This window comes from Xiphophorus maculatus, chromosome 23 (assembly GCF_002775205.1).
Source record: "Xiphophorus maculatus strain JP 163 A chromosome 23, X_maculatus-5.0-male, whole genome shotgun sequence".
Taxonomy (NCBI): Eukaryota; Metazoa; Chordata; class Actinopteri; order Cyprinodontiformes; family Poeciliidae; genus Xiphophorus; species Xiphophorus maculatus.
Genome location: NC_036465.1, coordinates 20130274 through 20144572, shown reverse-complemented (window position 1 = coordinate 20144572; position 14299 = coordinate 20130274). Strand labels below are relative to the sequence as shown.

At 37.8% G+C, this 14299-nt stretch overlaps 1 protein-coding gene across 1 annotated transcript; it reads right to left on the bottom strand.

Moving 5' to 3' along the window:
- Positions 1-9542: 9542 nt before the first annotated feature.
- On the bottom strand, positions 9543-13911 carry LOC102229205 (regulator of cell cycle RGCC-like). Its single transcript, XM_023328204.1, has 5 exons — positions 13791-13911; positions 12713-12868; positions 11982-12062; positions 10722-10784; positions 9543-10140 (listed from the first exon to the last, which is right to left on the bottom strand). Exons 1-5 carry the CDS (start codon positions 13810-13812, stop codon positions 10133-10135), a joined length of 330 nt encoding a protein of 109 aa, XP_023183972.1. The 5' UTR covers positions 13813-13911; the 3' UTR covers positions 9543-10132.
- Between the last annotated feature and the right edge of the window lie 388 nt (positions 13912-14299).

The window sequence follows — 14299 nt, the reverse complement described above, 5'->3', positions numbered from 1 at the left end:
TCAAATGTCCTTAAATAAGGTCACCAAATGAAGGCCAGGTGTTCTCCTTTAACACTTTTTTGGTTAAAGTAGAATTCACTGTTGCAAAAATAAAAAGGTCCTGACTGCAAAAAAAAAAAAAAAAAAAAAACAGGCCCAAACATCACATTACTTTACAAAGAATCCAGTTTCATGGTAAAGTTGTAGAAGATTGACATGTATAAATTAATCCATATAGAAAAGAAAGCTTTACATATTAGAACAAGCGAACCACAGCGACAACACAAAGGCTGTTTCCAACCTCTCTCCTATAATTCTTACATGCTCCGAGTATTTTCACAGCTGTAAAGATGCCCCGAGACCCCCCTGTGTGACTGACAGCTTCCCAGCTTGCTTCTTTTCAACACTTTCTGTTTCTGGCCCTCTGGGTAGCTCATGGCATTTGCTAAAACTATGCTCACTGTCACTTCCATTCACATATCCACATCTCAGAGCCTTTAACCCCCCTTTCTGTTTCCTCATTTGATGTATAAATTAGGGATAAAGCCTTATGCTTTTCCCCATTTTAAAAATAAATAAATAAAACTACTATATTGAAGTTCTTAGGCATTTTCTCTTTTTTCCTTCAGTTTTGGTTATGATTTCAAGTAAACTGAGCTGAAAGAGGAAGGATGAAGTGGAATCGAGTAATACCCCAGTCAGCAATGACGTAATGGCTCATTTAAAGTCCAGAAGACTGGATGACTCACATTCCTTGGGAATGAACTCCTTTGAAAATAATTGTGCTGGTTTCCTCTTCCATACAATGGGACAGCGGCCAGAGAAAATAACAGGAAATTACTTGACTATATGTTGGGATTTGGATTTACGTAAGAGAAGCAAGAAATATCCAAACAAACGATAAAAACATGTTCCTCTGAAACCGGGAGTTCCTCCTGCGCTAACGGCCACGGAGGACATTTCTTGAACAGACGCTGATATATATAGAGACTTTTAGCAGAGAGAAAGGCTTGTTTTTATTGACAAAATTATGTTTTGTCATTATTACAGAACTCTCTAGGTGACTTAAACTTACTCATAACAGCAGCAGAGATGGTTCTGGCCATGAAATTAATATTCAAAAGTTGATTTACGTGTTTGTACAAAACTCAACTTTTTTATTTTACCTTTATTTCACCAGAAAAGTCCCATTGAGATTAAAAATCTCTTACAAGAGGATCCTGGTTTATGTCAGAGAGGTGCAATGCTTATTATGCCCGAAATCCTCAAAGTAAAACAGTTTGTCTTTAGCAATGTTTTTACTCACAGTTGTTCTTTTGCAGTGTTTAGGAGTGTTTTATTCCGCTGCAGCAAGTTGTTATAAAGCACATCACTTATTTCAGGATGATTGTGCAATGAAAAATGTATGGAAGCAGCTCTTATGAATAAAGAAGTGTGGACTGGAACGGCCAGGTTTCAGATGCCAACAATATATCTTTCTGTGTTGTCTCCCACAACTACCAACAATGATCACCAAACAGTCGGTCATGATGGGTCCTTGATTTTTAATTTTTTTTTTTCTGCTTGGGAAATTAATGCTTTTTTTTTATTCTGCTGTAATTTTATGCTGCTTCAGTTATGCAAGGAAATTATTCTCTGACTACTTTTCTGACTTTCTCTCATATCTTATGGTAGTGCAATTATTAGCCCAAAAGAAAACAGAAACAACAGAAGTAAATTTTATGGGTTGCGTCGGTGGATGGTCCTCTGTAACATTGAATTTGATTTGACAGTTTAAGTATAAATTAAAATATTTTATATTGCAACAAATGTTAATGTAGGATGTAAAGGGTTTGGCATGCGAACAATAATCTTCATTGCTTGATTTTTGTGTTAAAATAGTTACAGTCTGATGCTACAGATTCAGCCTTTACTTTTTAATTAAACTTTGGGGTGTTTACTGATACCTAAGTTATCTCTTACTGCTTTTAGGCTCAGCCAATCAAACTTACAGATTTCTCCAATTTTGTAATGAACCACTCTTCATTGTGGTAATGCCACAAATTAAATGCTGGTTAAGCGCCTCATACAACTTTGCATTAGCTTTGTAGCCCTGTGTTTGAGGAAACTGCACACAAGGCTGGAATTTACAATAGTGTAACCAATATGCCATATAGTCTGATGTTTGTTCAGTGTCTGTTGTGAATTACAATTCAATAAAAAGGGATATAGAACAAATCACAAATAATTCCATCATAAGGTTTCATTTTCTCAGAAAATTCTACATCCTCATTCTGGCAATTGCGCTGATAAAAAGTGTATGTTGCAAATGAAGTATCATTATTGTTTCTATCAACATGCTCATCATCTGAGACAGGATTTTTGTTTTTCTTTCACATTTTAGATCTCGGTTTCACTTAAAAAAAAAAAAAGCACATTTACAGACATAAATTATGCCAATTTTTCTTGTTCTGTTGTTTCTTGTTTTCTTTCTAGCCAAGTAAAAACCCAAGTTAGTAAAATAAATGGGAAAGAGTAAAAATCCTCTCTTTGCAGCAAAAAAATTTTTTAACAGATGATTGGTAGTTGGATCCTGAGCAACTCCCTGTGACAAAGTGAGCTGGATACTGATTACCCATATTTTACCCAGTCAGCTTGAAACCATGGAGAGAAAGCAAATTAGCAACTGTGTTATTATAATTATTGGGGGGTTTTAAAGGTAGGATTGCACAGGAGTTTTTGCAACCATAGTAGCATTTAGTCTGTAATAGTATTGTTATTCCTTGCTGTTTACATACTAGTGCCACAACTCTGTCTGACATATGAATATATTCATGAAGATGTAAGACTCTGAACGATTCAGAGACTAAAGTTAGATAAGTGAGAGATTAAGGGCAAACTGTGAGATTGTTTTGCACTATCATGGCCAAAAAAGTAGTTCTCCTACCACAGATTACAACATTAATCGCTTTAAAAGGCATCACAGTGAGGGTTATTTGAACATTTCCCAAGACTTTTCTACTCTTTCTGCATACAAAACAACGTACAGTTGTGGGGGAAATGTAAGGGAGGCCTCGTGCAAACAGCTTGTTTGTTTTTTCACTAGCCCGAAACCAGCGGTGTGTGCAATTGACAAAATCATGCCTTTAAATATTTCAAATTGATTACTGAAGTAGTTTGTTCCTCATTTTGTCTGATTCTAAACATAGGCATGGCTGTTTTTCAGCGTGTTAAAAATAATAGTGAATACATCAGCAAAATTACACGGCTGGATTCGAGTCAGGAGGGAAAATTCACACTATAAGTGGGAAGCATTCGCTGCACCCTTTAGTGTGTGTTTCCTTGACAACTGCAGGAAACACCTGCACATGGATGTCACATGCAAAAACAAATCAACACTGCAACAGACAGTACAAATGTGAGTAGTTTCATAATTTTCTGCCCTGAAACTTGAAAAAGATATAAAGATACTCCTACGCAAGAGCTCCAGAATACTGTATGGCATCTATGGAGCTGTTGATTTATACTTTATTACACAGAATACTTATCTATGTCTAATGGTAGAATGTAAATAACTTGTATTTTTACAGTTTAGGATACTTTATTTCAGTTATATGTTAGATGATTATTGCATCAAAATGCAGTGATTATTGCAGTTTGATAAACTAATCATCTATATGAGGGGTTGCATATAGGCACATATATGGCACAACTAAATAGGCATAAACAACTGTACGCTATACGCAGTAACCGATTAGTTATTGGTGTTTGAAACTGATTTTCTAACTTCCTGCAACAGCTAGCTGTGGTGCAGAGGGAATTGTAGCTGTTAAGTAAAGAGTAGGCTCAGATTTAATTTCAGAATATTTTGGTTTCTGTCTTTATAGCAGTCCTACAGATCACACTGCCATTTTGAACTACACAACCACTTCAGACTTTACTGAACCTCTTTCTTCAGATAATATAGGAAATTGTAATATGGTAAGAAAAAATATGGTGCAGTGGATAGTTTTGGTGGATTTGTTAAATTTTGTAATGCACACTAAAGAGTGAGTTTGCTTCCACTTAAGGAAAAGGTATCATTTTAACTGTTCAGTAGTTTGCACAAGCCAGCTAGCTGTCTTCAGCATTTAATCTTTGACAAAAAAAAATAGTCCTGAAATCAATAAAGACATTTAAAATCTTAATTTAAACTCATTGATAATCTAAACACTAGGATACAGGGTCAGTTTGAAATCTCTCTGTTGGAGGAAAACATCCCTCATCAACATGCTGCCATCACCATGTTTTACTGATGGTCATCTCTCTGTCGGTTCAGAGTTGTGCCATTTTCTGACAGTAGATTGAGCAATGCTTTCACGTAATATGCTGGACTGAATCTGTAACCCACAGTTGTTGTGTCAAATCGACATTCCTGAATCCAGTCGGATACATCCATATTTCACCAAGGGCTAAATTAGGTAGTTTTTTCCATGTAGCAGCTTTTACTTTGTTTTACTGTTGCAAAACATGCAACTACACTGGCCCTTCAATACTTCTTTAATTTTTTATCTGTAAAAATATCCTCCCTCTAATTCTGACACTGGTTTCATTTATCTTTTTATAGTTCCCCACTGGGCCCCAAACATTTTCTTGTAACTATGTTACGAGCAGTAGTAAACAGTTTACCCTGCTTTCGCTTCTTCTTGTGAGCTCGCATGGAATAACAAAGTGGTGATCTCAGTCCTTGATTTAGGCGCAGTTATGTAACACCTAGTCTGAGTCCGACCATTCATTTTGTGTGTGTCGGGTTGTCTTGGCAGCATGTGTGTGTGTGTTGGGCGATTTAGCAAACTAATTCCTCGGGAGTGCGTTGTTAGCCTGGACCAGTTGTGAAACTCACAGGGGAGTGAGCGTTGCTCGACTCTCTCATCAAGCAGATGACAGAAGACTACGTGCTCCGCATGCTGCTCTCATCTCGCCCATGATAGCTTCACTGCACAGGCCATATCGCCGCTTCATTTACTCATTGTCTGATAATACCAAGTGTCTCCTTTTTGCCATACCAATTACATCTTCATTATCCTCCTATTTAGCTTAAAATAAACCCACATTGCATTTGGAGATCCTAAGTCCATGTGACATTTATTACCAGGCTATCTGAGCCTATAGGTGAGGGCTATAAAGGGTACAATATTTATTATGTCTTCATCTCTCAGGACCATTTACTGTCTCATCATAGCAACAATTCGTTTTAATTCACCAGCTAAAGGACTCTGAACATTCATTACTCAGTCTGCTGTCTAAACAATGACGGGCTGACACACTGACCTCTCACTTTAGCGTACTGTCAATCAAACACCCGTTTCATAGTAATGAGCGGATAAACAATGGGGAGGTGGTCCCCTAAGACAATCTGATATATTACATCTGATCTCATGAAAGAGCAATCTAATAAAAATCATGCAACATAATTAGCCGCTTGTTACTTTCCAAGTACGATGAAATGGCAGTGGATTAGTGCTGCAGCAGTGTCCCAGCTGGACCAAACAAAGAGCTACTCTGGCTATTCCTACACCATAAGAATGTCCACATTTAGTCGTGTTAAAACCACCAACTTTAAAATATTTTATTGGGATTAGTGCATACCTGTGAAGAATATAGAAAGAGGCAAATGATTTTCAACAATTTCTGCAAATGCAACAAACAAAACATGCAACAAAAAAAATGTTGGATGCAATTTCTCCAATGTCACTGCTTTTGGGCCAATTTAGATTGGATGGAGAGAATATATGAAAATACATTTTCAAATTTTTACAGATGTTTCTCCAGGTCTGGGATTTTACAGAGCCATTCTAACAGATGAATTTGCTTTGTTCTAAATCATTTTTTAATCTTTATTCTTTATTCTTTATTTAATGCTTGCTAGAAGGTGAACCTTCACCCCACTCTTCTTGTTTATCTTGCATGTATCTCCATACATCTGCTGACCTGCTTTCCTGACTCTTATGATGGAAAACATTACTAAAACATGACTCTAAATGCAGTTAGATAAAAACACATAAAGCAGAAGTGCATATATAATTACACTAAAAGCTATGATATGAAACTACAAAACAACATAGGAGAGTAAACAGAAAGCAGGAGAATCATATATGTTTAAAAAGGAAGTGCTTGTCTTAAACTGTTAATCATCAAAGGTTCGTAGAGCAGCTAGAAACTGTGCTAGAGTAAAAAAGTAGCACTAGCTCAACATATTTTTTACTCAGAAGGAAATAAAAAGTAATCATCCAAAAAATGACTCTGCTGTGAGTCTCTTGTTTGGTTCACTGATTAATCCTCTCCTTGCCTGGCCTCCCAGTTTGGACGATTAACCATATTGTTGTAGCAGTGGTGGTTTTTGATATGGCCATGTAAACAGTTGCCCAGGGCTGTTGTAAAGGAGAAATTGGGTTGGGCAATCATAATAGATTATTGTCTTCAGTGTAGCTTTCAAAGCGTAGGTTTAATAATCTAACTGTTCTTTAAACATCTACTGAGCCTTACCTTTGACCTGTCTGCTGTGTTCCTTGGTCTTCACGATGCTGTTTTGACAACAATATTCTCTAATAAACCTGTGAGGCCTCCGCAGAATAAGTTTATACATCCATCCATTTTCTTACACCCTTGTCTCTAGTGGGGTCAGGAGGGGTGCTGGTGCCTATCTCCATTTCAGGCGATAGGTGGGGTACACCCTGGACAGGTCACCAGTAAGTTTATACAGAGATCAAATTATGCACAAATTGCCTTAATATTCTGTTTACAGGACTTATTAAGACGTGTGACTGTACAGTAATAAAGGAGGCTGAGTACAACTGCGTACCTCACCAACAGATTTTCTTAAAAACATTCCAGAGCCAAATATTATGTTCCTTCTACTTGTTCCTTCTACTTGTTCCACTTATGCCCTAGTTCATGTTGGTCTACCACATAAAATCCAGTAAAGTATAAATACAGAGTTTGTGACAGCACAACAATAAATGTGAAAAGGTTCATGGGAATGAATACTTTTGCTAGGCCTCAACATTCAGAGCTACATCTAAAAGATGAAGAAAACTGGGAAGTGGCAAATGTCTTTTTGTTTCACCTGTACTCCGCCAACACATTTCCTGCATCGTCGCAGTTCCTCAGCGTCAGTCTGAAAACAGGATGTGCTACTCTTTTGTCAGGGAAGTTCCATCATGCCAACTTTGTTACAATCCTGAGCAGCTGTGGCCTCAATCAGTCACTCTCCTTTTTACAATAACTGGAACAGACAACAAAGTAGAGCCAGGTTACTCCACACTACCTCTGTGCCCCCTTTTGTCTGAAAAACTCTCCTTTTCCCTTTTGCTGTCTTTCTGTTCCCATTCTTCTCTTTTGCCGTTACAGGAACATCATATGTAAAGCTCCTTTTTGCTCTACTGCAGATATCTGTTCCCATGTTTGTCCAGGTCAATAGGGCTAAACAGAGGACTGGATTTCAAAACTGAATCTGGGGAACCAAATGTTCTTTAATAAGACATGAATAGACATGGGACGCTATGAGATATTTCTTTGTACCCCGACATTCAGTCATAAAGTAGGTATACATATGCAGTTTATCCATTGTACTGTGTCTCCAGCTGTGCTTAAGATTATGTCAATTTAGATGTGTAGGGATTTAGTGTTTTATAAAAGCATTCATATCCCTTATTTTTTTTTCTTTTATTATTGTTCAAGGGTATTAATACTTTTGGTTAACAATGACAATTGAAGACATTTGTCATCATTGACTGTCATCATTTTCCAACAACACAAAGCCTATCCCTTCCTTCTTATTAGCCCCCAAGCAGATTCTGTGTAATTACAACAAGACATCTTACCAGACATTTTAAACTAATGACTTAGTTCCTCATTCAGCGATCTTCTGAACAGATGTGGCAATCCCTCAACAGGCTAAAAATAATTTTGCCTCCAACAGCTGGAATATTCTGCAGATATCCAAGTATGAGATTCCAAGTAACGAGTAAAAAATCACACTTTACAACCGCAGCATCCATTGCACTCCTTTGGGTTTCGTTGACAACTGCAGGAAACACCTGCACGCAGATGCCACTCTCTGTGCCCGTGGTATGCTTAAGTGAAATGACAGCAGAATATAAACACAGGCACACAACCACAGTCTCTTGTCAAGCCAGACTTTCAGGTGTGACTGTAGGCAGAGATGTTCCCTTTCTCCAAGCATATTTTGTCAAATGGATATTTAATGTGGTTTTTAACAATGCAGAATTTTTTTTTGTTGTTTCGGTAAGAATTTATTGAAATAGTAATTTCTGGTTAGAAAGAAATTAGGATCCATCACCATCTATTGCCACTTAAAATGTCTAAAATGAAGCACAGATGTGTCACATCAGGTATTTGTCATTAGAACAGCATTTGTAAATTGGTTTGGCCTTTTTTAAAGTTTTAAACATTTAGCCATCAGAAGCCTTCAGAAAGAAGATTGCATCAGTTTATAATTCTGGTAAGTATTTTAAAGAAGTTTTCAAAGAATTTGAAGCTGCAGCACATATTCAGAAGGCACTCAAAATATGCCCCAGTCTGGCCATCCAAGCAGTTTCACCCTGAAAACTGACTTCAAGGTGACACAAGTAGCTAAAAACCCTAAAATGTCATCACAGGGCCTCCAGCAGGAACTGGCTACTGTAGATATGAAAGTGCTTGCCTGTACAGTCAGAAAGAGACTGCAAAAACACTCCTTTTATTGAGGACTTGCAACTAGAAAACCATTGCGCTATAAGAAAAAGTAGGAAGTCAGACTGCAGTTTACCACAAAGAATACAAAGACTTGCAGATTCCTTCTCATTGGATAGTTGAGTCTAAAACTCAAATTTAATCGATAAATAAGTCAGAAATGACATTCAAGAAAAACATCATACCAACTTTGTAACATATGGGCGGCGGGATGCTCACTATAATATATATATATATATTATATTATACATATATTATTATACATATATTAGATTAATTAATGGAGGGTGCTTGAGATTATCTGTAAAACAACAACAACAAAGATACAAGAATACCCACAAAGGACTGCTTGAGAATTAAGAAACAAAAAGTCCTTGGCAGTGTCAAAATGAAGATATTTTTTTGTCTTTGTTAAACTATCTCAAAACTTCTCTTTGTATTTATTCACACTATTTGTGTAGGATATATTTTGTTAAACGATTTGAAACAAGTAAGTGCACCAGCACAAAGGCATTTAAGAAAAAGTATTCATATCAAATTACAGAAAGCTATTGAAAACGAGCATAGTTTCTCACAATGTCTCTCCTCATATGGGGTCAAATGTAGCCTGTCTGAGCTACACTTGTGGTTTTCTGGAGTTATAGCAGAAGTGAAACTCGCAGCACAATCAGAACAAGGTCACAGGAAACCAGAAAAGCAAACATGAAGGTATGGGTGAGGGGAGGAAACGCAGTGACACCAGCAACCGTCATTTCGCTTGTCTGAAAGGCAAGAACTTAATGACATATAACTTTACTGACTATTTTCTCAGCTCGTAGAGTCAAAACAGAAAATAGATGTCACAAAAAAAGTTCCATCAAAATGTAGCTTTATTTATAAACACATTTATGTTACAATAATGTATATGTAAAAAAAGGATATTCACAAAAACTGTACAGTTTAAATGTTGACACACAAGTATAGCCTGACACACAGCAGATCTGAACTCACTGGATTTCAAATAGGCTTTTAAGCTAAAGTGCAATCTGTAATTTTAAACCAGAGAAAGCTCAGGCTTTTTAAAAATAAATGGAAATGAAGATTTAAGGCCTTTTACTGGCGTAGCACTTATGAGAATTTTAACATTCTCTCTATACTCTGGGCAGCATTTTTCATGTCAGACAGATGGAAGCTTTGTCTATTTTGGGGGAATATGTCACACATCTTGGACCTGATGCTGCAGGGACGTGGCGGTGCTGGCTGGACGCGGGATTGCCGGGGGGCGTCTGAGGGTGCTCTTGCATTTCAAAATTGAAGCGAGTGCCCTTTTAATTTCTGAAGGCAACCTTTTTCCCTTCCCCTGTCCCTGAAGAGGCGAGAGAGAGAAGCGTTCGCTCCATCAGATCTGCTCCGGCGTGGATCTCACTTTCTTCTTGGTGCCTCGCCCTTCCCATATCTCTGTTCACATCTCTGTAGAGTGGGGAGAGGAAGGGGAAGAGACAACAACGCACAGTTTATAAAAAGAGTAGCATACAGGCATACATCAATGCACAGCCACAAACATTCACTGACTAATAGGTTAGGCTTGTGAAGATACAGCAGGAGTTGCGATTAATTTGCAACATTAATTTTCTCCATGTCGAGATCATCGGCAGCAGCAGTAGATGTATGTTTTTGTTCTTTGTTACTCATGTGCTTGCAAGGGGCAATACATACACTCATGGGCCCCTAATGCACTATTCCTTTAGAGCTGATAGGAGGATCATGATGCTTATGTAGTCAAGTATGCCATTAACACAAAAGCCCACGCAGATAGTCTACCTCAGTCCCCAGACATGGCATTTAAATGTAAAAAGTGCTCAGAGATAAACAGAAGGGGGGGATAACAGACCAAGGGAACCAAGCTGGCTACTGCTGAGCAACTCCTTCTTTCAATGTGTAGAAAAACATGCAACCCAGTCAGTGGCTTCACCTTCACAGCACACAGCACGCTGCTGGTTTGTCAGCTTAAACGTAAAAATCAAAGAGACAAGATTGAGTAAAAAACATACCCGCGAGTTCCTGGTCCAACATGTTGATAAAACTCTCAAGCTCGTCTGTGTCTCCCAGCTTGGCTGAAGACAGAAAAAAGAAAAATTCAAGGGACTACGGAGGAAAAAGGCAGCAGTGGAACATTTCTGTCAGGAAATATGTGTCAGATTTATGGTATTTCCTTTGGCCCAACGCTCCCAAAGTGAAATATGAATCTAAGCAAAAATATTCTCTTCTTATTTTGTGCAAATTCAGGTGGTCATAAGTGCATATGATACTTTTTATGGACATTAAGACCTTTTGCCCAGGGCAGCAAGGCCTGGGGGTAAAGCTATGAAGCAAAATTAGAAAGACTTAAATTCAGGAGTGTGCACATGTGTACACTATAAGTAAATATTACCATGGTGGCAGATGACACTGAAGCTGGTGTTAAAGGGGGAGTTTGATGATGTAAGACTGTTTGACTTGTATTTTATCACCTTTAGCTGAAAATCCAACATATTTAGCTGCAAAAAATCCCCAAGGCATAAGGCTGCCACCATGAAGTTTTATCTATCTATCTATCTATCTATCTATCTATCTATCTATCTATCTATCTATCTATCTATCTATCTATCTATCTATCTATCTATCTATCTATCTATCTATCTATCTATCTATCTATCTATCTATCTATCTATCTATCTATCTATCTATCTATATATTTTTTCCTGAAAACTAACATTATTCAGGTAAAACAGGGTTTGATGTGGGAGTGGGTGATTGTTCGGTTCAGTGAGGACCAGCAGAGGGAGGGGCTTGCCCAGGGCACCGTTCATGCATGAACTGCCACTTCCCAATGTCTCAAAGCCTCAACAGCTTGGTAGATCCCCTCAGGACTCAGGTACAGTGCATAAAACCATGAAGATGAGCAAACTATACCCTCTTGGTCAGCTTTGTGTGTGTGTAAGTGTTTTTTTTTTTTTGTTGTTTTTTTTTTAATCAATTTAGATTCATCACCACGTGAGTGTAAATGCAATGGAATACATAGGGAGTAGTTCATTTACACACACACAAACACCTGAGACAGACTCCCTGCAGGAGAGTTTCAAAGTACGATGCTGAGGAGCCACAGTCACAGCAGGGGGGGCTTTGTTGTTTCCAAACAAAACAGCTCGGAGCCTAATGTGAGGAGCATGCGTTGTTCTTGTTACAGTGATCAGAAGCAAAAGTGATAGTGATCACCGTGAGAACAATGGCTGAATCTGAATGAAGATGGGACGATAGGAGGCATGCAGTACCTTTCAGTGCCAGCGTCGTGCCTGCATGGTGGAGCTCCTCCTCACTCGTATTCAAACTGTTTCCCATAGATGCTCCACTGCCTGGGAGGGAGAGAGGAGGATGGAAGAATAGAGAAGAGATAATAAGCACTAAGGGTTTTCCACGCAAATGATCAGTAGCAATGACAATGCAGGAGTTACACGTAATGATAATAGCATGTTCAAAAGTGAAGGTAAATGCCGGTTTGTGAGTGACTCCCATGTGTCAGCTGGAACACTTGAAAGCAAGCGCGTCTTTTCAAACGTTACCGGGGCCAGCACACTTTCAATAATGACGACGCATGGGAGCAGAGGAAAACATCTCCTCTTTCATCTCATAACCGCCGACAAATGAGCAACAATAGAAAGGAAAAAGAACGATTACAGAAGATGCGCTATCCATAATTGGAGTTCATTCCAGTTCGTCATTAGGCAAACAGCCACTTTTCTAGAAGAGTGCAGGGTATGTCTCCTCTTGTACCAATAATTTCATGCAAATTAGACGTGTCAAGCCGTAGTTGTTTGGGCTATTAAAGATCGCCAAGTGATAACCCCAGAGACAACAGACTGTTATATAACAGGAAATGTTGTACAGAAATATCTTAAGTGTTCCACACATTCTGCATATTCTCTCATATAGCTTTTCCTGAATTTAATGAGATTGTGTTAGTACAATTAGAGCCAGTTCAATTTTTTTTTTTTTTTAAACTTACTGTAATCAGAGTCTTCCACCCCATTGTCTTCGATGCGGCTCTTGGCCTCATGCAGGACGCGCTGGTAATGCTGATGTTTGCTTTCGGAGGGGGCCTTCAGCTCCTCCACAACATCCTGGAACTCCTGCAGCACGTCGCCCAGCTCCAGCTCCAAGTCTGTGGAAAATTTGACAGCAGTTGGAACGCAATCCCAGACTCTGCAGAAAGGAAACTCCAAGACTGACTGGGAGCAGCAAAGCTGACACAGTGATACAAGGAGTAAAAATAAGATTCTGAGCTGGATTTTAGAAAGTTTAAATTAGTTTAAAATGAACAATGTGCAAATATACTCCAAGTACAAAATTACGCTTAAACAAAAACGTCTTTGGCCTGGTTGTACACTAATGCAAAAAGGATCCCACCTGTCTGAGGGACACTGAAATATTTATCTCTTCTTTACAGAAGTACATAAGTTCCCAAAACAAACTTTTCTGCGAATGATTCAAATTACATGAAAAAAGATTCCTGACTATCATGCAGTATGCAAACATTATTTCTAAGTCAATTATACAGAAGTATAATGACAGAACAAACAGCATCAACAATTAATACACCATGTATATCTATTAGAAAGAGCTTATCTTCTACCTTTTATGGCATTAATATATTTTGCCATTCCCATTTTAGTTATTCCTTTCTAATTTAGTATTAAATTCATTGACAGTGTCGCTAACTGCAATTTTATTTTTAGACCAATAGATCAAAGTAAAAGAAGGATCTAGATGGAGACTAGTGTACTAAAAACTATATATATATATATATATATATATATATATATATATATATATATATATATATATATATATATATATATATATATATATATAAAAGAAGCCTTAACATTCACACTGAAAGACTTGAACACTTCATGTCTCCAATAAAGATTTTAGTCCATAGCTCATAAATAAAAAATTGGAGATCGTTAAATGACAAATTACAAAACTATTTTTCCTATTTGTTCTTTGTTTTTTGTTTTTTTTGTTTGTTTGTTTTTTTTTTACCAATTAAACTTATTGTTTTAAAGTATCATTGGACTCACCGCCTGTAATATCTGAGGACATGATAAAAAGAAGTTCGCCACAAGCTGCTGCGTCTCTCTGCTCAGTTCAGTCTGAAGCTGTCAGGAAAATGTAGTTTTATTTCACAGCCCTCTACTGGCGCCCAGCATTTAGAGGACGTGACGAACCAATAAAGTAGCAGGGGAAAAAAGTCAGAAATTTACTGTAAGTGGAAAAGTGGGCGGAAAGTTGAATGACAACGACAGGAAGAATCCGTTACGTAACAGACATACCGGACATGCTTTCATTGTGGAAGAGAAATATTATAGCTGTACGTGCACTGAAAACTTAATGAGTTCGTCCGTTAATTACGAGACAAACTTAACGCAGAGTGATCTGTGAGTATCGGTCGCATCAATTTTAAGATATAGATTGTGTTTTTGTGACCGAGTTTCTGAAAATAAATAAATAAATAAATAAATAAATTACTACTGTGAATTTTAACAAATATCTGAAGTAGTCTCAGTCTGCTGTAGTACCCTGCTCTGTC